Genomic DNA, 25,148 nt, shown 5'->3' with positions numbered 1-25,148 from the left:
CAATCCTCCAACACTGGCAATATCCTTGTAAATCTTTTCTGAACCCTTTCAAGTTTCACAACAACCTTCCGATAGGAAGAAGACCAAATGTGCACACGATATTCCAACAGTGGCCTAACCAATGCCCTGTACCGCCGCAATATGTTCTCCCAACTCCTATACTCAATACTCTGACCAACAAGGAAAGCATACCAAACGCCTTCTTCACTATCCTATCCACCTGCGACTCCACTTTCAAGGAGCTATGAATCTGCACTCCAAGGTCTCTTTGTTCAGCAACACTCCATAGGACCTTACCATTAAGTATATAAGTCCTGCTAAGATTTGCTTTCCCAAAATGCAGCACCTCACATTTGTCTGAATTAACCTCCATCTACCACTTCTCAGCCCATTCGCCCATCTGGTCCAGATCCTGTTGTAATCTGAGGTAACCCTCTTCGCTGTCCACTACACCTCCAGTTTTGGTGTCATCTGCAAACTTACTAATTGTACCTCTTATGCTCACATCCAAATTATTTGTGTAAATGACAAAAAGTAGAGGAGACAGCACCGATCCTTGTGGCACTCCACTGGTCACAGGCCTCCAGTCTGAAAAATAACCCTCCACCGCCACCCTCTGTCTTCTATCTTTGAGCCAGTTCTGTATGCAAATGGCGAGTTCTCCCTGTATTCCGTGAGATCTAACCTTGTCTCCCATGAGGAACCTTGTCAAATGCTTTACTGAAGTCCATATAAATCACATCTACCGCTCAGCCCTCATCAGTCCTCTTTGTTACTTGTTCAAAAACTCAATCAAGTTTGTGAAACATGATTTCCCACGCACAAAGCCATGTTGACTATCCCTAATCAGTCCTTGCCTTTCCAAATACATGTACAATCCTGTCCCTCAGGATTCCCTCCAATTTATTGCCCACCAGCGACATCACGCTCACTGGTCTATAGTTCCCTGGCTTGTCCTTACCACCCTTCTTAAACAGTGGCACCACGTTTGCCAATCTCCAGTCTTCCAGCACCTCACCTGTGACTATCGATGATACAAATATCTCAGCAAGAGGCCCAGCAATCACTTCCCTAGCTTCCCACAGAGTTTTACAATACACCTGACCAGGTCCTGGGGATTTATCCACTTTTAACCGTTTCAAGACATCCAGCACTTCCTCCTCTGTAATCTGGACATTTTGCAAGATGTCACCATCTATTTTGCTACAGTCTGTACCTTCCAAATCCTTTTCCACAGTAAATACTGATGCAACATACTCATTTAGTATCTCGATTAGAGGTTACTAATCCTGCTTCTCTGATGCTGCCTGAACTGTTGTGCTTTTCCAGCACCACTCTAATCTAGAATCTGGTTTCCTGCATCTGCAGTCCTTGTTTTATCTCATTTAGTATCGCCCCCATTTTCTACGGCTCTACAAGTGGAAGCATCCAGCCTGACAATTCCCCTCAGGATCTTGCATGTTTCAATAATCTCATTCTTCAAAGTCATAATTGATGCAGACACAAACTATCCAACCTTTCCTCCAAAGATAATCTGTTCGTCCCAGTTTCATGAACTTTCTCTGAATTGCTTATCTGCCTATCATTTCTGAAGTAAGGAGAGCTAACCTGTATATTGTATCTCAATATGGTCTCAATAATATCTGTTTTGGAATTCTAGCAAAACTTTGCTGCTTTTCTATTCTACACTCCATGCAATTAATGATGACATTTAATTCCTCAATCACTTTGTATCCTTGCTTGTTAACTTTGTGATTGTGTACTAAGATAGCCATAATATGCTGCTTTTCTATTCTGACTGTAAAATTGGGCAAGTTCATGTTTTCCCCCATATATTCTGTCTATTAAATATTTACCCCTCCATTTGTTTCAGGAGTCTGCAGAGATATGGATATGTTGCATTCCCTTTATAGCTTGGGTTTCCTACCTCTCTTTGTGTCATCAGCAAATTTACCAGCCTAAATTTGGTTGCTTCATCCAAGTGATTTCTATGATTTGTAAATACTGTGGAAATTTGTGCCTCCAACATACCAACCAGAAGATGACACATTTATCCGTCTTTGATTCCTGTCAGAGGATATGTTGTCCTCTAACAATGAGCTTATCTTCCGTACACAACCTTTGTTGTGCCATTATTTACAAATGTCTTCTGGAAATCCACGTACACCACACCTAGAAGTTTCCCTTTGTCCATGTTGCTCATTATTTCTTCAAATAACTCTAGTAAATTAGTCAAATATGATTTCCCTTTCACAAAATCATGCTGACCTTACCTGATTGTATTACCACTTTCTAAGTGCCCTTTCTAGTCTCCTTTATAATAAATGCTACAAATTTGCCAATGACAGATCTTAAGATAATTAGGTTGCAGTTATCTGTTTTCTGTTTTGTTCCGTTGTTGAAAAGCAGAGCTATATTTGCAATTGACCAATCCAATGGGACTTTTAATGGAGCAATACAAAAATGATGGCTTTGCTATGTCAAAATGCAGTATAGCAGATAGCCAAGGGAACACACTACATGACAGAGAGGTAAAAGTTGGGATTAGCTCACAAAAATAAAAGTCTTGAAAAGTGCAGCACTTTAGGGAGGGAGGAATCATAGCATGTAGTGAGATTTTAAGAAGAAAGATCAGCAAGGTACCTGGGAAGATAAATTTATGGCATTTTGGGACAGCTGCATCTTTTTGATTCAGCTGTTCGAGATCTCCTTGAGTGCAATGATCGTATAGTAAAGGTGCCTTTAAGAAGTGGCAGTGATTGTAACATGATTGAAGTTCATCTTCAATTTGAAGGAGAGAAGACTTGGTCTAAGTGTAACATCTTAAACTTATGAAAATGCAGCTGGCTAAGGTTTAAACATTGTAGCAAATGTTTAAGCACATACTTAATTTTGTTCAACAAAAGATGAATTCCAATGAGAAAGATCTGACTTCTGCAGAATAAAGGAAATTTTAGAAAATTGCATCCCATGTATCTACTGTCTCTCAAACCTAGGATCCTGTGGTGAAATCCATTGAATCCTGGTAACTTGACAACCTTTAATCTTAATACTTTTCTCAGTGCCTTATCTGTGGGGAATTGTTTTAGCTCCTCCCTCCCTTTCACCCCATGTTGTTATTTATTTTTGTGTTGTTAATAATGTATTTACAGTGAATAGAGAGGCATGATATCTGTGCAACAAAACTGCCATTTTCCTTTTTCTCTCTACTAATTCCTCACATTCTGTTTTAGAGAACTCTGTTTCACTTTTTCCTTTATGAATACTTGTGGAAGCTGTTACAATCTATTTTTAAAATCTAACTGGCTTTCTCTCCTAATAAATTTTTAGTCATTGTTTGCTTTTTTTTTAAAAAAAACAATCTATCTACTGACCTATCACATCATTAGAGTTGTGCACTTTTTCTTTGAATTTGATATACACTTTAACAAGGTTAGTTAACCACAAATGATACATCCTTCTTGAATCTTCCTTATTGGAATTTCTCTTTTGTTGAACATAATGAAATATAAATTTAAATGTTTCAGGCATAAGCCCTTCATCAGAGTAATGTCAAGTCATAGTTAAACCCTGATTATATTCGGCATTCTTATTTAATCAAACGTGTGAAGTTGTGGAATGTTTCATTCGTCCTGTTTTAATGGTAGCTAATGGCACAGGGAATTTTCTTATTCGTTCTCAGATTAAATTCTGTTGATGATTGACGTAACTTAGCAGGAACAATAACAACTTTAAAAATCAATGCTCATAAATGAATTTTACTACTTATCAAATGATGGTTTTGAAATTGTTGCACCAGATATTAAACTTATTAATGTGTTTGTTTACCTTTCAAATAATTTGTCATTAATTTCAGCCACCACATCAAGCATACAGTTTGTAGTAATTTAACTTAGAATCTTTTGTGCAATCAAGTGGTCAGTAAAATTTTGCAGCAGGTAACTTGGAATAATGGCATTGCTTAGTTATAAGAAATTTACAAGAACAGCTACCATTAACACGAAGAGATGTGTGGAAAGTGGAAATGAGGCAAAGAACTAAGACAGGAATGAGCTATGGGAAAGGGAGCAAAGCAGGAAGAGAGAGAGAGAGAACACATGCAGGCAAAGAAAATATTTGCCTGGGCTTAGAAGGTTGAAGAGAGAGTGATGGGAGGCAGAGTAGAATTTTGATTTTAATTGGATAGTTTCAGAGTGAGCATGTTGCATATCTCCTAAGCTATGCAAGGATTCAGAACGACTTCTGTTAAGTATTTGTAGTGGTAGTATGAATATCAACTAACTGTCTCAAAAATACAGGAATTTCCGTACAGAGACCAGTGAAGTTTAATCTGCTATCAGGTCACAATGCTTCCTGTTCAGAATCCTTTCAACTGGTACTTCATTGAAATTATACAGCATGGGCAAGTGATTAAAATAATTAATATATTTCTGTGCTATGTAGCAGAACATTAAAACAATTCACCATTTCTATATTTTAGTGTATTTTTCTTGTATGGAGGAAAACAAATAATCAGATACAACCTCTCAAGGATACCTGTAATTGGCAGATCATAAGGTTGCTGGTACATAATGACACCAGGGATGCTTATGTGCTTATAATATTTCACATTGACACAGATTCATGCTTCTGCTTGGCACTGACACAGCATTCATTCAGAATTGCCTACGAAATCATGAACATAACATTCACTCAGCTTTATTCAAGAAAACACGTCATTGTTTCTATAAAAATATGTTTGTTTTAGAAAGACTGGCTCATCAAGGTTTGTGATTAAATCCAAAGACACAGCAAAAAGATTGTTTAATTTCAGAAACACAATCCATCAGCCTTTGACATAAATGAGGAACATGAGAATTTGGAGAAGAAACCAACTGACTGAGTTGCTTTGAGGGTTGCAATTTGTTGCACCATGTAGTTTGAGGTTAACTTTTTACGTTATGGAAGTCTTTGGATAGCTTGACTCTTAAAAAGCTTATACCAGCGCAATGTTTTTGAATTAATAATTCAGGATCTTGTCTGAAATCATTATGAATTTCCTCTTCAGCTGTGAAATGGAAAATTCGCTACACTTATAGTGCTCAGTCTACGATTTACAAGGAATATATCTGTTATAAAGCTGCATTTTTGTCACAGTTGTTTTTTTTCTCATTGATAGGAACGAATGACACTTCGACATCAAAACAGTGGAAAGTGGGCCAAATCTAAGGTTATCATGGCAAAATATGATACTGAGGTAGAGTATTCTTCTGTACTTGATAGCAATGCCTTGTGCCTTGCACAATCTAGCTAATCCATTAATGTTTCTGCTAAGGTGTGGCTTTGTAAGTAAAGCAGAAATTTCTGGAAGTGCAAGTTTGGTCAGTGGTAATGTTTGGTTCTTTCCAAATTTTTAGCTAGTTTCTCCATGCCCATAAATTTTTCTGCAACAAAAGATATTTGTTGACTCTTAACAGATCTAACAAGGTATGTGGCTTTACAACATTCCAATTCAATTTGTAAGTGTTTCAGCTCTCCTCAAGGTTGATATTTTTGCATGTTGGAGCTGTAATTTTACAGGCTTCATAAAATGTTATGCATTACACAATGTAGTTGATCATTGGAATCACTTTATATACACATGCAGAGAATCTAGCCTTGCCTTGCAGTTAACTTGCATTATGAAATACACAAAATTGCAGACTTGCAACCTTCAAATGGCATGAATCCAGAGTGGAAATCAATTTTAGTGAAGAAAGAATTTTTAAAAATTATCCTCCTCCTCCAGTGAACGCCTGCCCCCCCTACCACCACCACCACCACCACCAAGCAAAAGCAAAATGAGTTCCAGATCCGTGATCACAAAGCGTATTACCTAATATTTCCCCTACTCTACACAGTGATATCTTCCTTAGTTAGGATTGTAAGAAGTAGGAACACGAGTATGCCAATCAGCCCCTCAAATCTGATCTTGTCATTCAGTAAGCTATTGACTGATCATTGACTTACATTGCATTTTCTGCCCAATCCCCTTGATTCTATTAGAGTCCAGAAGTCTATCTCCACCTCAAACGTATTAAATGATGTAACATCCACAACATTTTGGGATGCAGCATTCCAAAGATTCACAACTGCTGAGTGAATAAATTCCTCCTCCTGTCAGTCTTAAGAGTCATAGGGGGCACTCTCTTTATCCTGGCACTTTGTCCCCTACTTGTAATTTCTAAAGCAGTGGAACAACCTTGAAATATCAACCTTGTTAAAATCTTAAGTTACAATGGATCAACTGTCATTCTAAATCCAGAGTATAGGTCCAATCAGGCCATTTTGCATCTTCAGCCAGTCATTTTGTGCTAGGAATCAATCTAGATGAACTCATCCAGAGTTGCAACAAATTCACACTGCCTAGACTAGCAGAAAACCTGTTCTAGAGGTCAGTGAATCAGGACAAAACCAAATCTTTTTTTTTCTGGCTTATAGCCTGTTTCTGTTCATCTCTATCATGCATAATCTCTCTTTATGATTTTGTCTAATTCAAGTAGCGTATCCACACAAAGTCTGGTCTTCGAATTATTTTAATCAAATCTGTCCAAAATTGAAGTTTTTCTCTAAGTATCTTGACCCAGGTCTGTAATCCTGCCATTTTGGGGCAGCACGGTCGCTCAGTAGTTAGCATTGCTGCCTCACAGCGCCAGGGACCTGGGTTCAATTCCTGCCTCTGGTGATTGTCTGTGTAGAGTTTGAATGTTCTTCTCATGTCTGTGTGGGTTTCCTCACACAATCCATAGATGTGCAGGTTAGGTGAATTGGCCATGCTAGATTGCCCATAGTGTTAGATGCATTAGTCAGGGGTAAATGTAGGGGAATGGGTATGAGTGGGTTACTCTTCGGAGGCTCGGTGTGGATTTTTTGGACCAAATGGCCTGTTTCCATACTGTAGGGAATCTAATATTAACAAGAGTCTTTTAAAATTTTCCTCATTCTTGTCGTCTTCCTCTGAACCAAGACAACATCTCCTACAATATGAGCAAACTAAAACTGTCCACTGTATTCTAGATGAGGACTAGCCAAAGTCATTTTTAAGTCTGTAGATAAATATTGAATTGTCCTAATAGTATGTACAATACTCTTGGCCAATATTATATGCTCACAGAGTCATCCAGCACAGAAGCAGATCCTTCCGTCTAATCAGTTGATGCCAACCATATGGGGTGCAGGTCAAGAACTTTGGAAACTTATTAGGTCCTCCACATATTCAACAGACATCAGATGTTTGCATATATGAGCCTAGTCGTATGTCTGTGGATCATCGTAGATGTTATCAATAAATGCTACCTGACCAATCTGAGTCTTTAATTCTCATCTGTATTTCCAACCTTAGCAAAATCACTTATCGGGGAATTTAAATGCCTGTTCCCTGAATGCCTTAATCCAAATTATAATCAAGTGCAAAAATGCTAATGCTCTTCCTCAAGGATTTAGACAGAACTCAGTATCATCGCACAGTCACTGTCATTGACCAACCTTCTGGCTATAAGATCGCAATTATTTTTTCTTTCATACCCATGGGATCTGCTCCTTTAATCCAATGGGACTTTATCTTATACATTAGCCTTTTGTGTGGCAACTTGCAGAAAACCAAATATTGACAGAAATATCTAAATACTATTTAGAGGAGAAGGAAGCTGGCAAGTCTTAACTGTCTCTGCACTCTTTTCCTGTCTGGAGCCATTTCACCCCAGCTCAATTAGCTGAATGTGCAAAGTCAAGGCCTCTATTGCAACCATTGTAGCTGTTTAGGAAAACCATTTTTTATTTGCAGCATAAATTTCCATTTCAGTAGAAATATTACTTGTTCTGAGAAGTGTAATATTGTATATTTGTCTTTCAATAGACTCATTTCCTTGCAATATCAATCATTCCTTTTAACTAAAAGTGATGCTTTTACTGGTACATGATGATGGCACATGATAGTAGAATAGTGGATGTGTATGTTGATGAAATCAAGTTTGTTATGAATTAGAGCATTTCACAAAGTGTGCATACTGATAGAAGTACAAGTTGTGGATTAGCGCCGAAAATGAATTGTTAAGTTTGAGTGGTCTCCTATCTAAGTGCAGGGAATTTCTTACACTTTATTAAAGATTGTATTTTTGAGACCTGCTGTCAAAATTCCTGATTTGCAAATTATGTTTGGCAAATGAACTTATTATTTAATGGAATTGAAGTGCATCAGTTAGCTGTATGGCCTACGCCAAGAAATCAAAAGCAGATTTAATTTAACTTATTCTGTTAATTTGGTCTATTTTGCCTAGGCCCGCAGTGCAATTCAGAAGCAACTGGAGCAGAATAAAAGGCTCACAACAAAAGTGCAAGCTCCATCAGAAAGTGAGGATGAAGTTGAACCTGAGGACAACAGGGATGAGACTGTTCCAGATTTTGTGAATGACGCTGAGATGAATACAGTAGCAAATCCTTGGATGCTGGGAAAATTGAGTGCCAATCCCAAGCGTTTTGAAGCGCGAGAAACTGAGATTGTCGCTCCTGAAAAGATTGATGAGAATGAAGGCTCAGATGATGAGGAGAACCTTTCTGAAGATGAGTTATTGCTGCAAGAGTTTGAGAAACGGCGGAGAATTCGTAAAGAAGGTGATGGTGAACTGGCTGGATCATCTGTTATTGTAGATGAGAGCAAAGGTGAGGAAAGTGTGAGAAATAATGAAGACAAGGAAAGGGGGGCAGTCCCTGAGGAAAGTGAGAAAGAGCAGCATCTTGAAGACGTGAATGAGTTTAATCACCTTTTTCAGAAATTGATTGAGAACAAATCTGATCCGATGTCAAGAAACCCTAAAAAGTATCAAAGAAAAAATAAGAAAATGGCACTTGAGAAAAGTGAGGAGGATGTGCAGATGCTAGAAAAAGCAGAAGAACCCATACTAGATGAACAGTTAGAGCGCAAAAGGACAGTGGAAGATTTGGAAACTTTGATTCAGGAAGAATGTCATGATCTTAATGAGGCCTCAGCCTTGGATACACCACAGATCAGTGGAGATGCAGTCGATTCAGAAAATAAACCAAATGCTACAACTGAAGGTAGAATGAACCAGCTCATCAATCCTAAGAACGTATTGAATGTTACATCCAAAAGCATTAAAATGCCTTTGGTTCCTACAGCAGTAGAAGAGGAGGTAAGAGAATTAGTGATGAGATTTCCCTGAATTTAATATATGTTAACTAATTGATTATTGATAGAGATAAGAAGGATCTCTGGTTCCTGTTTTTTGATTCTTCAGTTCACTGGTCACTTTCCAGTTTTGTTTTGGCGAATAATCTAATGGTCATTACAGGAACAGGCCAATCATTACCTTTAAGCTTAATCCAGAGTCAGTACTAACAATGCTAGAGCAATGGTGCACTTTGTTGTATCTTATCAGTCTGCTTCATTAATAAAAATAATCCTGGAAACATAATGTTTAAAAAATTTTCTACCATTGTGAAAATTAAGACGCATTCTAATTGTGTAAATGATAGTTAAATTTGGATGTGATTCTACTTAAGCACTGGGGCAATCCTGTTTCCAATATAATATTGTTGCTGTTAATAGAGAGATTCATTTTAACTTTAGTATTTTGTTGCAGTACTGCAAACAACATCCCAATAGATTTCTGTTTTGAAATGCAGTCAATCCTCTGTGTGTGAAATCCCAATTTGCCTATCCAAAAATAAATAACAACAAAAATCAACTTTCATGGGCCAAAATCACCCATCTGCAATTTTTAGTCCTATCTTAAACAAACTCTGCACATGAATTTCTTCATTCACGGGCGTTTGTTGGAACAGAACCCTCACAGGAGAAACAACTGTGTAGCTGTATTAAAATAGTTGTATCACCTCCTATCGTAAGTTTTTGGCTTATTGTTTAACTTCCATTTATTTTCTAGTATTGAAAAGATTGTCAAGATATAGCATGTAATTTGTCTCATCTTTCCCTGCCAGCTACAGTCATAAAGGTTGTTTGGCATTGGGAAACTACTTTGGCATTGAGCACTCATTATCATATCTGTTTGCTATGGGTAACAAGACCAATAATTTTAGATATGTCTGCATTGGTCCATTTTCTCTCAATTTGGTATGTATATAAAGGCAAATTAAATCTACAATTATCTATCAATTTGAATTTGATTGAAAGTTTTATGTGATGCTGTGTGGGTCTGTTTCTATCTGACTTTGTGCTATTTTTACTCTTTTTGTTTTGGGTAACTGTACTGGTTATTCTCATGTGAGTTTTACATTGAACATTCAACCAATCAAGTTCAATTATTATCCAAGATACCCTCAGAATTATAAAATTCCAAGAAATTTTAAACACCAAAATATGTTAAATTGTTTTAACCTGTCTTGTAATATGGCATTTGTAGGTAACATAGTACTTTGGTGCTGTATTCATTTAGACTCACAAAATCCCTATAGTGTGGAAGTAGGCCATTCGGCCCATAGGGTCTACACCAACCATCCTAAGAGCATCCCACCTAGATCCACCCATCATTGTAACCCTACATTTCCCACGGCTAATCTGCAAACCCTGGAAAATTTAGCATGGCAAATATCCCTAACCTGCGCATCTTTCGACAGTGGGAGGAAACCCATACAGACACTGAGAATGTGCAAACTCCACACAGACAATTGCCGAAGGAATCAATCATGAGTCCCTGGCCCTGTGAGACAGCAATGCTGACCACTGAGCCCCTGTGCCACCCATTTATTTTTAGAATCTCTACAGTGTGTAACCAGCATCTTGTCATGAAACAAAAGGAGTTATGGAATGAAGGATGAAATAAAAGCGCTAACTTGGCGTTAAAAAAAATTAATGTTGGGAACTTTCTTCATACAAACCTTACCTCTCTGTGCAGCCCAGTCCCTAAAGTTGCAGTCGGTAGTCTCCAAGGCACTTTTTGTGTTCTGTAAGGCTTTCAATTTGTCATGGAAGAATATGTACAATTCAAGTGAGTACTTTGTGAGCATTTCAGTTGCCATCATTGAGCTTAATTAAAAATGAATGTAGAAAGATGATTTTGGGGTAACCAAATAATAAGAAATGACCTGACCAAACTTGTCCCCTTATTCTTTCTGTTATGGTAATCCATAATTATTATAACAGTAAACTAAATTTGAACCAATCCAACAATTCTAATTCAATTATTTTAATTAGAATTTCTGGAGAAATTGTGACTGAATTCATAGGCATATTAATGCTTTGTAACAGAAAAAACATAAAAACTGATCTGGTCAATCACCAAAGTAAAAACAATGACTGCAGATGCTGGAAACTAGATTCTGGATCAGTGGTGCTGGAAGAGCACAGCAGGTCAGGCAGCATCCGAGGAGCAGCAAAATCGACGTTTCGGGCAAAAGCCCTTCATCAGGAATAACGGTGGAGAGCCTGAAGTGTGGAGAGATAAGCTAGAGGAGGGTGGGGGTGGGGAGAAAGTAGCATAGAGCACAATAGGTGAGTGGGGGGGTGGGATGAAAGTGATAAGTCAGGGAGGAGGGTGCAGTGGATAAATGGAAAAGAAGATAGGCAGGTCGGACAGGTCATGGGGACAGTGCTGAGTTGGAAGTTTGGAACTAGGATGAGGTGGGGGAAGGGGAAATGAGGAAACTGGTGAAGTCCACATTGATGCCCTGGGGTTGAAGTGTTCCGAGGCGGAAGATGAGGCGTTCTTCCTCCAGGTGTCTGGTGGTGAGGGAGCAGTGGTTAAGGAGGCCCAGGATCTCTATGTCCTCGGCAGAGTGGGAGGGGGAGTTGAAATGTTGGGCCGTAGGGCGGTGTGGTTGATTGTGCGGGTGTCCCAGAGATGTTCCCTAAAGTGCTCTCCTAGGAGGCATCCAGTCTCCCCAATGTAGAGGAGACCGCATCGGGTTCAACGGATGCAATAAATGATATTAGTGGATGTTCAGGTAAAACTTTGATGGATGTGGAAGGCTCCTTTAGGACCTTGGATAGAGGTGAGGGAGAAGGTGTGGGCACAGGTTTTACAGTTCCTGCGGTGGCAGGGGAAGGTGCCAGGTTGGGAGGGTGGGTTGTTGGAGGGCATGGACCTGACCAGGTAGTCACGGAGGGAACGGTTTTTGCGGAAGGCGGAAAGGGGTGGGGAGGGAAATATATCCCTGGTGGTGGGGTCTTTTTGGAGGTGGCGGAAATATTGGCAGATGATTTGGTTTGTGCGAAGGTTGGTAGGGTGAGCACCAGGCACGTTCTGTCCTTGTTACGGTTGGAGGGGTGGGGTCTGAGGGCAGAGGTGCGGGATGAGGACGAGATGCGTTGGAGGGCATCTTTAACCACATGGGAAGGGCAATTCTGGTCTCTAAAGAAGGAGGCCATCTGGTGTGTTCTGTGGTGGAACTGATCCTCCTGAGAGCAGATACAGCGGAGGCAGAGGAATTGGGAATAAGGGATGGCATTTTTGCAAGAGGTAGGGTGGGAAGAGGTGTAATTCAGGTAGCTGTGGGAGTTGGTGGGTTTATAAAAAATGTCAGTGTCAAGTTGGTCGTCATTAATGGAGATGGAGAGGTCCAGGAAGGGGAGGGAGGTGTCAGAGTTGGTCCAGGTAAATTTAAGGTCAGGGTGGAATGCGTTGGTGACGTTGATGAATTGCTCAACCTCCTCGTGGGAGCATGAGGTGGCACCAATGCAGTCATAAATGTAGTGGAGGAAGAGGTGGGAAGTGGTGCCGGTATAATTACGGAAGATCGCCTGTTCTATGTAGCCAACAAAGAGACAGGCATAGCTGGGGCCCATACGTGTGCCCATGGCTACCCCTTTGGTCTGGAGGAAGTGGGAGGGTTCGAAGGAGAAATTGTTAAGGGTGAGGACCAGTTCGGCCAAACGAATGAGAGTGTTGGTGGAAGGGTACTGTTGGGGACGTCGGGAGAGGAAATAAAAGGAGGTCTTGGAGGCCTTGGTCGTGGCAGATGGAGGTATAGAGGAATTGGATATCCATGGTGAAGATGAGACATTGAGGGCCAGTGTAACGGAAGTCTTGGAGGAGGTGGAGGGCGTGGGTGGTATCTCGAATGTACGTGGGGAGCTCCTGGACTAGGGGGGATAGGACAGTGTCAAGGTAGGTAGAGATGGGTTCAGTGGAGCAGGAGCACAATGGGTCGGCCAGGGTGGTCAGGCTTGTGGATCTTGGGAAGGAGGTAGAATCGGGCAATGCGGGGTTCCCGGACTATAAGGTTGGAAGCTGTGGGTGGGAGATCTCCTGAGGTGATGAGGTTCTGTATGGTCTGGGAGATGATGGTTTGGTGATGGAGGTGGGGTCATGGTCGAGAGGGCGATAGGAAGAGGTGTCCTCGAGTTGGCATTTGGCTTCAGAGGTGTAGAGATCAGTGCGCCAGACTACCACTGCGCCCCCTTTATCTGCTGGCTTGATGGTGAGATGGTCAATCACCACACAGTGCCTACTCTCAGATATCAGTAAAGTGGGGGCATCACCTGTGCAGTCAAGCAGTGCTCACTGATGCACAGTTTTGGTTCCACTAGAGCGACTCAACTCCTGACTTCAGTAGAACCTTAGTTCAAATGTGAACATGAAGTGAATCCCAGAGGGATGATGAATGTTTGCCATTGTCATCAATGTCTGAGTTTGGCATCAAGGAGCCCTGGCAAAACTAGAGTCCGTGGGAATCAAGGGGTGATCAGTGTACGGAGTCATGTCTAGCATAAGGGAAAAGATGGTTGTGGTTGTTACAAGTCAGTCACCTTAGATCCAGAGCATCTCTAATGGAATTCCTGTGAGTGAGATCCTTCCATGGCTGCTATGTCACTAGTCTTCTGACCAGTGGGCGGCACAGTGGCTCAATGGTTAGCACTGCTGCCTCACAGCATAAGGGGCCTGGCTTCGACCCCCCCCCCCCCTCCCTCAGACAACTGTCTGCGTGGAGTTTGCACATTCTCCCCCATGTCTGCATAGGTTTCCTCTGGGTGCTCCGGTTTTGTGTCTCAGTCCAAAGATGTGCAGGTTAGGTGAATTGGCCATGTTAAATTGCCTATAGTGTTAGGTACATTAGTCAGGGGTAAATACAGGGTAGGGGTGTGGGTCTAGGTGGGTTACTCTTCGGAGGGTCGGTATGGACTTGTTAGGCCGAAGGGCCAGTTTCCATATTGTAGAGAATCTAATCTAATCTAATCTAATCCAATCATTGGAAGGTAGTGGTGATCAATCTAAGTGAACAATGTTCAGCTTCATTTGCAACTCCTCAGTACTGACGTCCATGTCCAAATGAAGCAAGACCTGCTCTATATCCCAATTGGGCAGACCTGACCCAATAGCATTCATGCCACACAAGTGTCAGGTAGTGACCATCTCCCACAAGACTGAATTTTAACGATTGCCCCTTGACATTCAATAACGCTACCATCACTGAATCCCTTATCAACATTCTGGTCAATGAACATTGACCAGAAACCCAACTAGCCATATAAATACAGTGGCTACAAGAGCAGGTCCAAAGCTAGGAATCTTGAAGGGAGTAACTCACCTGCTCACTCTCCAAAGTCTATCCCCACCACCTTTAAGGCACAAATCTGGAGTGTACTGGAATATTCTCCACTTGCTGGATCAGTGCAAATCCAAAAACACTCCAGCTTGACATGATCCAGCACAAAAGCAGTCCAATTAGTTGTCACCACATCCACAGACATTCAGTCTCCCCACCACTGATTTTCAGTAGCAGTAAGTGTATACTATCTGTGCACTGCAGAAGTTCACCAAGGCTTCATAGACAACACTTTCCAAAACCATGACCACTATCACGCAGAACTAAGGCAGCAGATATGTGGGAACACTGCCAGCTGCAAGTTCCTCTCCAAGCCACTCACCATCTTGGGAGTTCCTTCAGTGTTGGTCAAAATCCTGCAACTCCCTCCTTACCAGTGTCAATGGTAGACCTACCTCAGATGGCTGGCAGTGGTCAATAATGCAGCTCACCACAACCTTTTCAAGGGCACCTAGAAATGGCAACAGAGGCTGAAACACAGTAAGCAAGATTGTTACAAACTATGAAGGAGTCATGTTACACTATCTAGCTGAAAGTTTTCTTTTCAGCAAAGATTTGGATGTTTGAGAAGTCTCTTGCTTCTATGTGCACAACTAAAATTAGACTTAGAACTTTGTGAGCAGTCTTGTAGTTGTTTCAGTATCGCTGAGAATGATCCAGGAGCAAAATGATGGAGATTATGACTCTCAACAAGAAATCAATGAGTAACTTTGACAAATAACAGCAACATACATAATTAAAATATTGCATGTTGAATTACTTAATAGTGCACTTCAAATTGAGGTATAAAACATGATTGGTAAATAGAACATCTATTTAAAAATTACATTGACCCTCTGTTGACATAATTTTCAACTTCTTTATTAGAATGAAGAATATGAAGACCAGCGCATGGTCATTCAGGAGGCCTTTGCATCAGATGATGTCATTGATGATTTCGTAAAAGATAAACAGAAGCATGTTGATGCTAGCAAACCGAAAGACATTGACTTAACCTTACCGGGGTGGGGTGAGTGGGGAGGTCAAGGTATCCGACCAAGTGCAAAGAAAAGAAAAAGGTAGGTCCTTTGGGAAGTGATCATGCTGTGGACGGTTCGCTGCTGGTTAATTACAATATAAATTTTAGCCTTTGTCTGATGAAATATTCAATGTTCACTCCAGTTGCAACCAATATTAATTCTAAGTCAGTTGATATCTTTTAAAAGTGATTTGATTCAATAACCATGAAAAAAAAGAGTAAAGATAGTATGAGGAAATCAATATTGGGTAGACCTACCTCCACGGCCACCAGCAGTTTTAATGATGCTGTGGAAGATGTTCATTTGCAACCAAAAGACTGGCATTTTCAAAGCTCTTGAAAACCAAATAGGAAAGAAACTATAGTGTCAAATGGATGGACATCACTGCAGCATTTCTGATTTGTTCTTCTCAACTTACTAATTACAATATTTTTATCCAATTATTGCATAATTTTCTTAGAGTACCTTGCCCTATCTATCAAGAATTAGGATCGGAATCTAGAAATGGGCTAAGATTTGCAGATACTGCACAGAAATTAGGAAAATGTTGAGAATGACTATGTAAAACAGTATTTCCTGAGGTGATTACAGGCCTGTGTTGAGGAAAGTTTTGGTGTATCTCCAAATTAATTTCAAACCATGTGGATGAAGAGAAAAAAGTTAGAAGCTGCAAACAGTGATTTTGGAGATGTGTCAAGTGCTTCAAATATTTTATCAAGTTCTTTTAGATCAGTGTCTGAATTATGTAGACTTGCAATCAAACACTGATTTTAGACCATATCTTGGCCTCCATCTTGTTTTTTTTTGTTTTGCATTTTCAGTCTAATATGAGTGCTTTCAAGGTTTGTGCGAAGATTTGTAGCTCGGGTGCTCGTTGTTGTGGTTCTGTTCGCCGAGCTGGAAGTTTTTGTTGCAAATGTTTCGTCCCCTGGCTAGGCGACATCATCAGTGCTCTGGAGCCTCCTGCGAAGCACTTCTTTGATGTTTCTTCCGGTATTTATAGTGGTCTGTCCTTGCCGCTTCCGGGTGTCAGTTTCAGCTGTCTGCTGTAGTGGTTGGTATATTGGGTCCAGGTCGATGTTTTTGTTGATGGAGTTTGTGGATGAATGCCATGCCTCTAGAAATTCCCTGGCTGTTCTCTGTCTGGCTTGCCCTATTATAGTAGTGTTTTCCCAGTTGAATTCATGTTGCTTGTTGTCTGAGTGTGTGGCTTCTAGGGATAGCTGGTCGTGTCGTTTCGTGGCTAGTTGATGTTCATGTATGCGGATTGTTAGCTGTCTTCCTGTTTGTCCTATATGGTGTTTTGTGCAGTCCTTCCATGGTATTTTGTAAACTACATTAGTTTTGCTCATGTTGGGTATCGGGTCCTTTGTTCTAGTAAGTTGTTGTCTGAGCGTGGCTGTTGGTTTGTGTGCCGTTATGAGTCCTAAGGGTCGCAGTAGTCTGGCTGTCAGTTCTGAAACGCTCCTGATGTATGGTAGTGTGGCTAGTCCTTTTGGTTGTGGCATGTCCTTGTTCCGTGGTCTATCTCTTAGGCATCTGTTGATAAAGTTGCGCGGGTATCCGTTTTTGGCGAATACCTTGTATAGGTGTTCCTCTTCCTCTTTTCGCAGTTCTGGTGTACTGCAGTGTGTTGTGGCTCTTTTGAATAGTGTCCTGATGCAGCTTCGTTTGTGTTTATTGGGGTGGTTACTTTCATAGTTTAGGACTTGGTCTGTGTGTGTTGTTTTCCTGTGTACCCTTGTGGTGAATTCTCCGTTCGGTGTTCTCGTCTAGGAATGGGAGTTGGCTATCCTTTTCTTCTTCTCTCGTGAATCGGATTCCTGTGAGTGTGGCGTTGATGATCCGGTGTGTTTTTTCTATTTCGGTGTTTTTGATGATTACAAACGTGTCATCGACATATCTGACCCAGAGTTTGGGTTGAATTTGTGGTAGGGCTGTTTGTTCTAACCTTTGCATAACTGCCTCTGCTATGAGTCCCGAGATTGGTGATCCCATGGATGTTCCGTTGATTTGTTCGTATGTCTGATTGTTGAATGTAAAGTGTGTAGTGAGGCACAAGTCCAGTAGTTTAAGTATGCCGTCTTTGTTGATAGGTTCCGCCTCCTGTTTTCTGTTATGTATGTCCAGTAGGTTGGCTATTGTTTCTCTGGCTAGGGTTTTGTCAATCGAAGTGAACAGTGCCGTCACGTCGAATGAGATCATGGTTTCTTCTTTGTCTATGTGTGTATTCCTGATGGCGTCCAAGAATTCCTGTGTTGATTGTATGGAGTGTTTGGATCCGCTGACCAGGTGTTTCAGTTTCTGTTGTAGTTCTTTGGCCAGTTTGTATGCTGGTGTCCCTGGTAGTGATACTATGGGTCTGAGTGGGATGTCTGGTTTGTGTACATTGGGTAGTCTATAGAATCTGGGGGTGTTGTTGCTTTCCGGTTTCATTCTTTGTAGGTCAGCTTTGGTTATCTGTCCGTTTTTTTGTAGATTCCTTAGTGTGTTATTTATTCTATTGGTGAGTTGTGGTGTGGGGTCAGAATCCTTCATTTGGTAGGTGATGGTATCAACCACTACAGCGGACAGCTGAAACTGACACCCGGAAGCGGCAAGGACAGACCACTATAAATACCGGAAGAAACATCAAAGAAGCGCTTCGCAGGAGGCTCCAGAGCATTGATGATGTCGCCTAGCCAGGGGACGAAACGTTTGCAACAAAAACTTCCAGCTCGGCGAACAGAACCACAACAATGAGTTCTTTCTTAATCTCTTCGTGGTATACAGATTTTTTTTTTAATGTAGCAATTTGGATATGACTTTTGATTATACCTGTCATGACTTTTTTTTTCTGTTAGTGAAATATTTTTATTTCATTTTCCTTCTCTTCACCCATCGCAATTCATCTTTGTTTTCCCTGCCCCATCCCTTCCACTAGTTTAAAAACTTTATCATTTCTGTTTTGATTTCTTCCTATTATATTGCTGTCTGATACGCATTTTCCCAGCATCTGTTTTTATTTTATAATTTCCAGTATCCAAAATAATTTTTTTTGTTAGCTTAAGCAAATGTTATCCATAATTGCAAAGGATGTTAAAGTGGAAATGGTACTAAATATTTTGAGAAGTAAAAGAAAAACGAAGAGTGTTAGTAATTGTTCTTTTTAAAAATAGATGAAAATGATGCTTTGAATGTGTAAAAGCATATTTTGAGGGTTCCGAAATTCTCAAAATTAGACGTTTGAAAGCAGTTGCTCAAGTGCGTAAGACAATAAAGATTGGCCAATACTGGCCTTTATGGCAAAAGGTATAGAATGTAAGATCGTAAATATAGTACTGTGGGTAGTTTTGGGTTACAGAGTAGAAGTAGAATTGAAATAATTGAATCTATAGTATGGATTCACTCCTAAGCTGTTTGGAATGAGGGAATGCAAATGTAGAAACAATTCAAATTCTTTTGTCTGTCTTCCTTCCAATAGAAGGAAGTGTGATTGAGGTGTTCAAAATTCTGAAATTATTGAACAGGGAAGATTGAAACCAGTTACTTTGTTTTCTATGGTGTGGCATGATGATTATGTGATTTAGAACAGTATCTGCGAGAGCATCAAAACAAAATGGTATTTCCATATTTGAACAAATCTAAAATTGAAACAGAATATTTGGTAAATGTATTTGTTTTTTTGGGGGAGTGGGGGTGGTATCTGTGGGTAACATCATCTTGCCTCGCTCTGATTGTACTCTCGCTGTTGCTTCTCTAGGTTCCGCATTAAAGCTGCTCCACCTCCACCCAGGAAGGATCAACATTTACCGAATGTTATAATCAATGAGAAGCGAGACATTGGAGTTGCAGCACACCAAGTGAGGGGGAATTTGCACTCTTATTCTCAAGATTTGATAAATATACAGTCCATTTCATGGAATAAATAAGTATGGCATTCAAACTTGAAAACTTTGACAGTCAATTCAGGAAATCTATTTTTGCTAGTAAATTAATAACTGGAGCCCATAATTTTGAGGTTACTGTCAGTATTGATTACAGTTGATTTGGGTGGGGAGGGAAGAAATATTGAGCAACAGTGGTGTGATGCAGAGAATCTTAACCTATAATTTGCGATAAATCCAGTTCACGGCCCACCCCAGTACTCGCTGAACCTCCTTGGCTCCTCGTTAAAATTCCCATTCTTGTTTAAAATCTCTCCTTGCTCCCAGCCCATCCTATTTCTGTAATTTCCTCCAGCCCTATAGCTCATTGACATTTTTACGCTGTCTCATTCTAGTCACTGCAGTATATCTGATTTTAATTGTTTTGTCATTAATTGGGAATTCAGTTTAGCAGTTGAATTCCTAATCTCTGAAATTGCCTTTTTAAAACTCTCCACTCTCCTTTGCTTTCCACCTTTTAAAACTGATTTGTTGTCAAGCTTTTGTTGATCTGCTAAATGTCTTGTTATTTGGCCTAGTGTCACATTTTGCTTTAGTGCTCCCTTGAAGCACTGTAGGATGTCCAAAAATGTTGAAAGTTAAATATGTTATTAATATATTGCCTTGTCAAAGATAATAGAAGCAGAATCTACAAAAGCTTTCAAAACAAGCAAATTAATAATTGAAAAGAGAATGGAAAATACAGTCGTGTATGAGAAAAAAAAGCCATCATTTCCAGCAAACTGGATAGATTAGTGAACAGGCACAGATCTAGGCCTCCGACTATGCTGTCAAATTCTGTAGCACTGACTTTACGTAGATTTTACTTGCGGTTCTTACATTCCTACATGGGCTACTTAAGATTTTTTTTGAATTCGCATCCTGTATTACACCGCTAAAAAGATTTTTCAAGAAAATGCAGCAAATTAAGCTTGAAGAGTCCTATTGTTCATTTGAATCTCTGCTATAGTTTTCTCAAAGAGTGATAGTTCTCTGTGCCAGCCCTCAGTTCTGAAGTGGAGCATGTGATGAGGGTGCACAGAATTAGTCTCATTGTTTTACACCTTCATAAGAGTGTTGTCATTGATCCTTCACTGCCATTTGTGAATAATAGGTAAATTCAAAATGGAAGGAAGCTCCAGATTTTTTTACAGTATTCTTTTAAACTATTGCTGGGCCTCTTGCTAAGATATTTGTATCATCGATAGTCACAGGTGAGGTGCCGGAAGACAGGAGGTTGGCTAACATTGTGCCACTCTTTAAGAAGGGTAGTAAGGACAAGCCAGGATACTATAGAACAGTCAGCCTGACGTTGGTAGTGGGCAAGTCGTTGGAGTGATTCCTGACGGACGGGATGAACGTGTATATGGAAAGGCAAGGACTGATTAGGGATAGTCAACATGGCTTTGTGCGTGGGAAATCATGTCTGACAAACTTGATTGAGTTTTTTGAAGAAGTAGCAAAAAGGATTGATGAGGGCAGAGTGGTAGATGTGATCTATATGGACTTCAGTAAGGCATTTGACAAGGTTCCCCATGGGAGACTGGTTTGCAAGGTTAGATCTCTCGGAATAAAGGGAGAACTAGCCATTTGGATATAGAACTGGATCAAAGGTGGAAGACTGGGGGGAGGGGGGGTGGCGGGGGGGGGGGGGGGGGTGGGGGGTGGAGGATTGTTTTTCAAACTGGAGGCCTGTGACCAGTGGTGTATCACAAGGATTGGTGCTGGGTCCTCTACTTTTTATCATTTACATAAATGATTTGAATGCGAGATAAGGGGTATAGTTAGTAAGTTTGCAGATGACACCAAAATTGAAGGTGTAGTCGACAGTGAAGAAGGTTACCTCAGATTACAACAGGATCTTGATCAGATGGGCCGATTGGCTAAGAAGTGGCAGATGGAGTTCAATTCAGATAAATGCAAGGTGCTGCATTTTGGGAAAGCAAATCTTAGCAGGACTTATACACTTAATGGGAAGGTCCTAGAGAGTGTTGCTGAACAAAGAGACCTTGGAGTGCAGGTTCATAGCTCCTTGAAAGTAGAGTCGCAGGTAGACAGGATAGTGAAAAAGGCATTTGGTATGTTTCCTTTATTGGTCAGAATATTGAGCACAGGGGTTGGGAGGTCATGTTGTGGCTGTACAGGAATTGGTTGGAATATTGTGTGCAGTTCTGTTCTCCTTCCTATCGGAAAGACGTTGTGAACTTGAAAGGGTTCAGAAAAGATTTACAAAGATGTTGCCAGGATTGGAGGATTTGAGCTCTGGGGAAAGGCTGAACCGGCTGGGGCTGTTTTCCCTGGAGCGTCGGAGGCTGAGGTTTACAAAATTGAGGGGCGTGGATAGGATAAATAGACAGTCTTTTCCCTGAGATGGGGGGAGTCCAGAACTAGAGGGCATAGATTTCAGGTGAGAGGGGAAAGCTATAAAAGGGACCTATGGGGCAACCTTTTCATGTAGAGGGTGTTACGTGTTTGGAATGAGCTGTCAAAGGAAGTGGTGGAGGCTGGTACAATTGCAACATTAAAAGGCATTTTAATGGGTATATGAATAGGAAGTGTTTGGTAGAATATGGTCCGAGTGCTGCCAGGTGGGACTAGATTGAGTTGGCATATCCGGTCGGGATGGAAGGGTTGGACCGAAGGGTCTGTTTCCATGCCGTACATCTCTATGACTCTAAATGTGTCAAGTGTTGTAAATCTCTGCTTTTCTTGACCTTCTCAGTGCACTGTTACGCTCTTAAATAATCATAAACAGTTTCTAAAGAACTGGTCAGTGACTCTTCCATTGCATTCTGTCATTGGATTCCTCACTCAATTGAGCAGTCTTCATGCATGTCTTATCAGTACAAGTTGGTAAACCAGTCCATTTCGAAGGTATCATGCTGTTCCTGACATCAGCATATGCACTTTTCAGCAATGGTTACTGAAGAAATGACAGTATTTCCTACCATACGAGTGCTGAGCTCAATGTATCTCTTCTATCATCACTTTGTATTACCTAATTGATAATCACTATTTCTTGAGATTGTACTTGAGACATTTTTAATCTGTGCAGACCCATTTTTTACTGGTCAGTAAAATTAGTGTTTGGAAAGCAGGCAAGAAGCAAAGACTAAATGTAATTAGGTCATTCTTAAGGTGGCAGTCTGTGATTGGAGGAGTGCCCCAAAAATCTGTACTCTGGTTCTTTAATGCCTGTGAACACAGATTGTAACATATTAATTTGCTGACAACACAAAACAAAGTAGAAACGTGAGTTGTGAGGAGAGCCTGTGGAATGCTCTACCACTGTAGGTTGTGGAGGCCAACTCACTGAATACAGTCAAGAAGGAGGTATATTTTTAGGTTGTAAAGGTAACAAGGGATATGGGGAGAATGCAGGAGTATGGCATTGAACTAGATGATCAGCCATGATCACATTGAATGGTAGAGTAAACACCAAATAGTCTACTCCGGCTTTAAATTTGTGTCTAGTTTTGATCTCCATATTTAAGGGATGATATACTTGCATTGGAGGCAGTATGGTATGTTATGTTTTCACTAGATAAATCCTAAGGCTGAAAGAGGTGTCTTAAGAGAGGCTTATACTGCCTGGAGTTTGGAAGAATGAGGTGACCTGATTTAACATAGATTCTGAAGTGATTTGACAGGATAGATATTAGTTAGTTGTTTTTGCTGGCTGGACAATCTAAAATACGTAGTCATGTTATTAGAATGTGTTGTTGATTATTTAGCAGTGCAAAACACAGGAAAAAATGTCTTTGCTCAAAGGGGTGTGATCTTTACAATTCTGAAGTAGAGTTCAAGATACTCAGTCACAGGTTATGTTTAAGCATGTGAGAAACAAAATTTTGGTCTCTGAGATCTGAGGAATGTGGAGAGATCAAGAAAGTGGAGTTAAAACCCAAAAAGAGTCATGATTACATTGAATGGCAAAACATGCTTTATGAGCCACGTAGTCTACTGTTTGTCTGTTTTCATGTCTGAACTGTTAATAGCTAAGACTGTAATTTTAGTAAAATGCATATAATCCTTGCTAAGTTCTATTTTGACAGTCTTTATGTATCAATTACTTGATGAGAATAGACTCCATCACCTTGTGATTAGTGTATAAATTATTTTGTCTGGTACTAAACACTGAATTATTTGTTTTGATGCAGGTAAATGAACTGCCTTTCCCATACTCGCATCAGAATCAGTTTGAAAAGAGTATCTGTGTCCCTATTGGGAGTACATGGAATACTGAGAAAGTCGTGCAGAAGTTAACGCTGCCAAAGGTTGTGACAAAAATGGGCACAATAATTGAACCAATCTCTGAAGATGATTTGCTTCAAGAGAAGAAGAAAACTATGAAATCAAAAGTCAAACGGAACCCTCGTAAACACAGAAAAATACAGAATGCATCATCTCACCGATGAACAGCATTATTGCTTACTGTCATTTCTAGAGTGTCCAACTGATGGTGATCATGGATTTTTATCATTCCATTACAGAGTGTAGTTAAATCCAGCAACCGGACCAGAATTTTGTCATGGCATTACTGCAAATTGTGCTATAGCCCTATAGCTGTCATCTTTAGTGGAATGATGAATGAACAGATAGAAACATGTCAGCTCACATCACAATAAAAGCAGCTTTATAATTATCATTTGGAAAGTCTTTATCTTATTATGCAGGGGAGGCTCACTTGTGATGGCCCCTATTATCGCAGAAGAGCCTCATGACTGTACTACACCAGAGAATGTTAAGACACTACTGGATAGATCGGAAGATCCATAAAGTATAAAGCATAACATTTTGTACTAAAAAGAGCAATATTCCTCCCAATAAAACTGCAATGTTACAATGTGTACCTCCTACCATACCAAGAATAGAGATGGAGAGGTGTGGTTTTTAATGACCACTTCTTCCCCTTTCATGAAATGTTTCCCTATCATTACACAGTTGACGTATTTTACAAATGTCTTTTAATAATATGAAATCTCAGTCACTGTTAGTGGATTTAAACTGAAGTGAGTCTAAATTGGTCCCATACTTGAATTTCCCCTGAGAATTGGGGAAGAGTGAGAGTACAAGTGAGAAATGGGCTCGGAAACAAAAAGGTGAGTGAATCCGGTAGAACTATATCTCAGTGTGTATATATACTGCAGAAAAGGAGGAATAACGAGAGTGTTGATAACAATCATCCGGTTTAATGGGTCAAATAACATGAACTAAGGTCTGCTCTGAGTAGCTTTGAGCAGTTAGAATTACGGATATATAATTAAACTTTGTTAAGAATGGGATGTTATCTATTATTTTTACACAACTGGATGTTATAATAGTGAACAGAAATTAAATACTATTGCTGATGAAAGCCAGTCATGTGAAATACTTTTTTGTTTAAATATAGCTTTCGAATTGAAGAGTTGTGAAGTGCCCTCTGTTGGTTTTGTAATCCATTTAATTCAAACTATGATTTTTCATTGTGTGGCAGTAGCACCCCCTACAGAACTTGGTGCTTTATTGCACCAAATAGTTTCACCTTAATAATTCAGGAACAGTAACAGTGGTCTAAGTGAGGAGGAGCTCAGCAGGAGGGGTGGTACCTGTAGTATAGAAAATAAAAGGGTTAAAAGCTAAAAGCGATTCATTTACAGTGTTGTGGTACACTTGATTTAGGGGGGGATTGTGATCCACATCAGGA

General features: G+C 40.2%; 1 protein-coding gene across 1 annotated transcript in view; it reads left to right on the top strand.

The window, feature by feature from the left end:
* The window catches only part of si:dkey-251i10.3 (uncharacterized protein LOC553498 homolog), a 56,146-nt gene extending 31,328 nt beyond the window's left edge, over positions 1-24,818 (top strand). Inside the window, exons 10-14 of the mRNA XM_060832262.1 lie at positions 5,159-5,236; positions 8,295-9,167; positions 15,406-15,596; positions 19,300-19,399; positions 23,623-24,818. Of these exons, the coding sequence (XP_060688245.1) occupies positions 5,159-5,236; positions 8,295-9,167; positions 15,406-15,596; positions 19,300-19,399; positions 23,623-23,880 (1,500 nt within the window). The 3' untranslated portion in view covers positions 23,881-24,818. The remainder of the gene's footprint in view (positions 1-5,158; positions 5,237-8,294; positions 9,168-15,405; positions 15,597-19,299; positions 19,400-23,622) is intronic.
* Positions 24,819-25,148: the final 330 nt, after the last annotated feature.

This window comes from Hemiscyllium ocellatum, chromosome 11 (assembly GCF_020745735.1).
Source record: "Hemiscyllium ocellatum isolate sHemOce1 chromosome 11, sHemOce1.pat.X.cur, whole genome shotgun sequence".
Taxonomy (NCBI): domain Eukaryota; kingdom Metazoa; phylum Chordata; class Chondrichthyes; order Orectolobiformes; family Hemiscylliidae; genus Hemiscyllium; species Hemiscyllium ocellatum.
The sequence above is the reverse complement of the archived record's forward strand: the minus strand, read 5'-3'. Positions and strand labels throughout refer to the sequence as shown.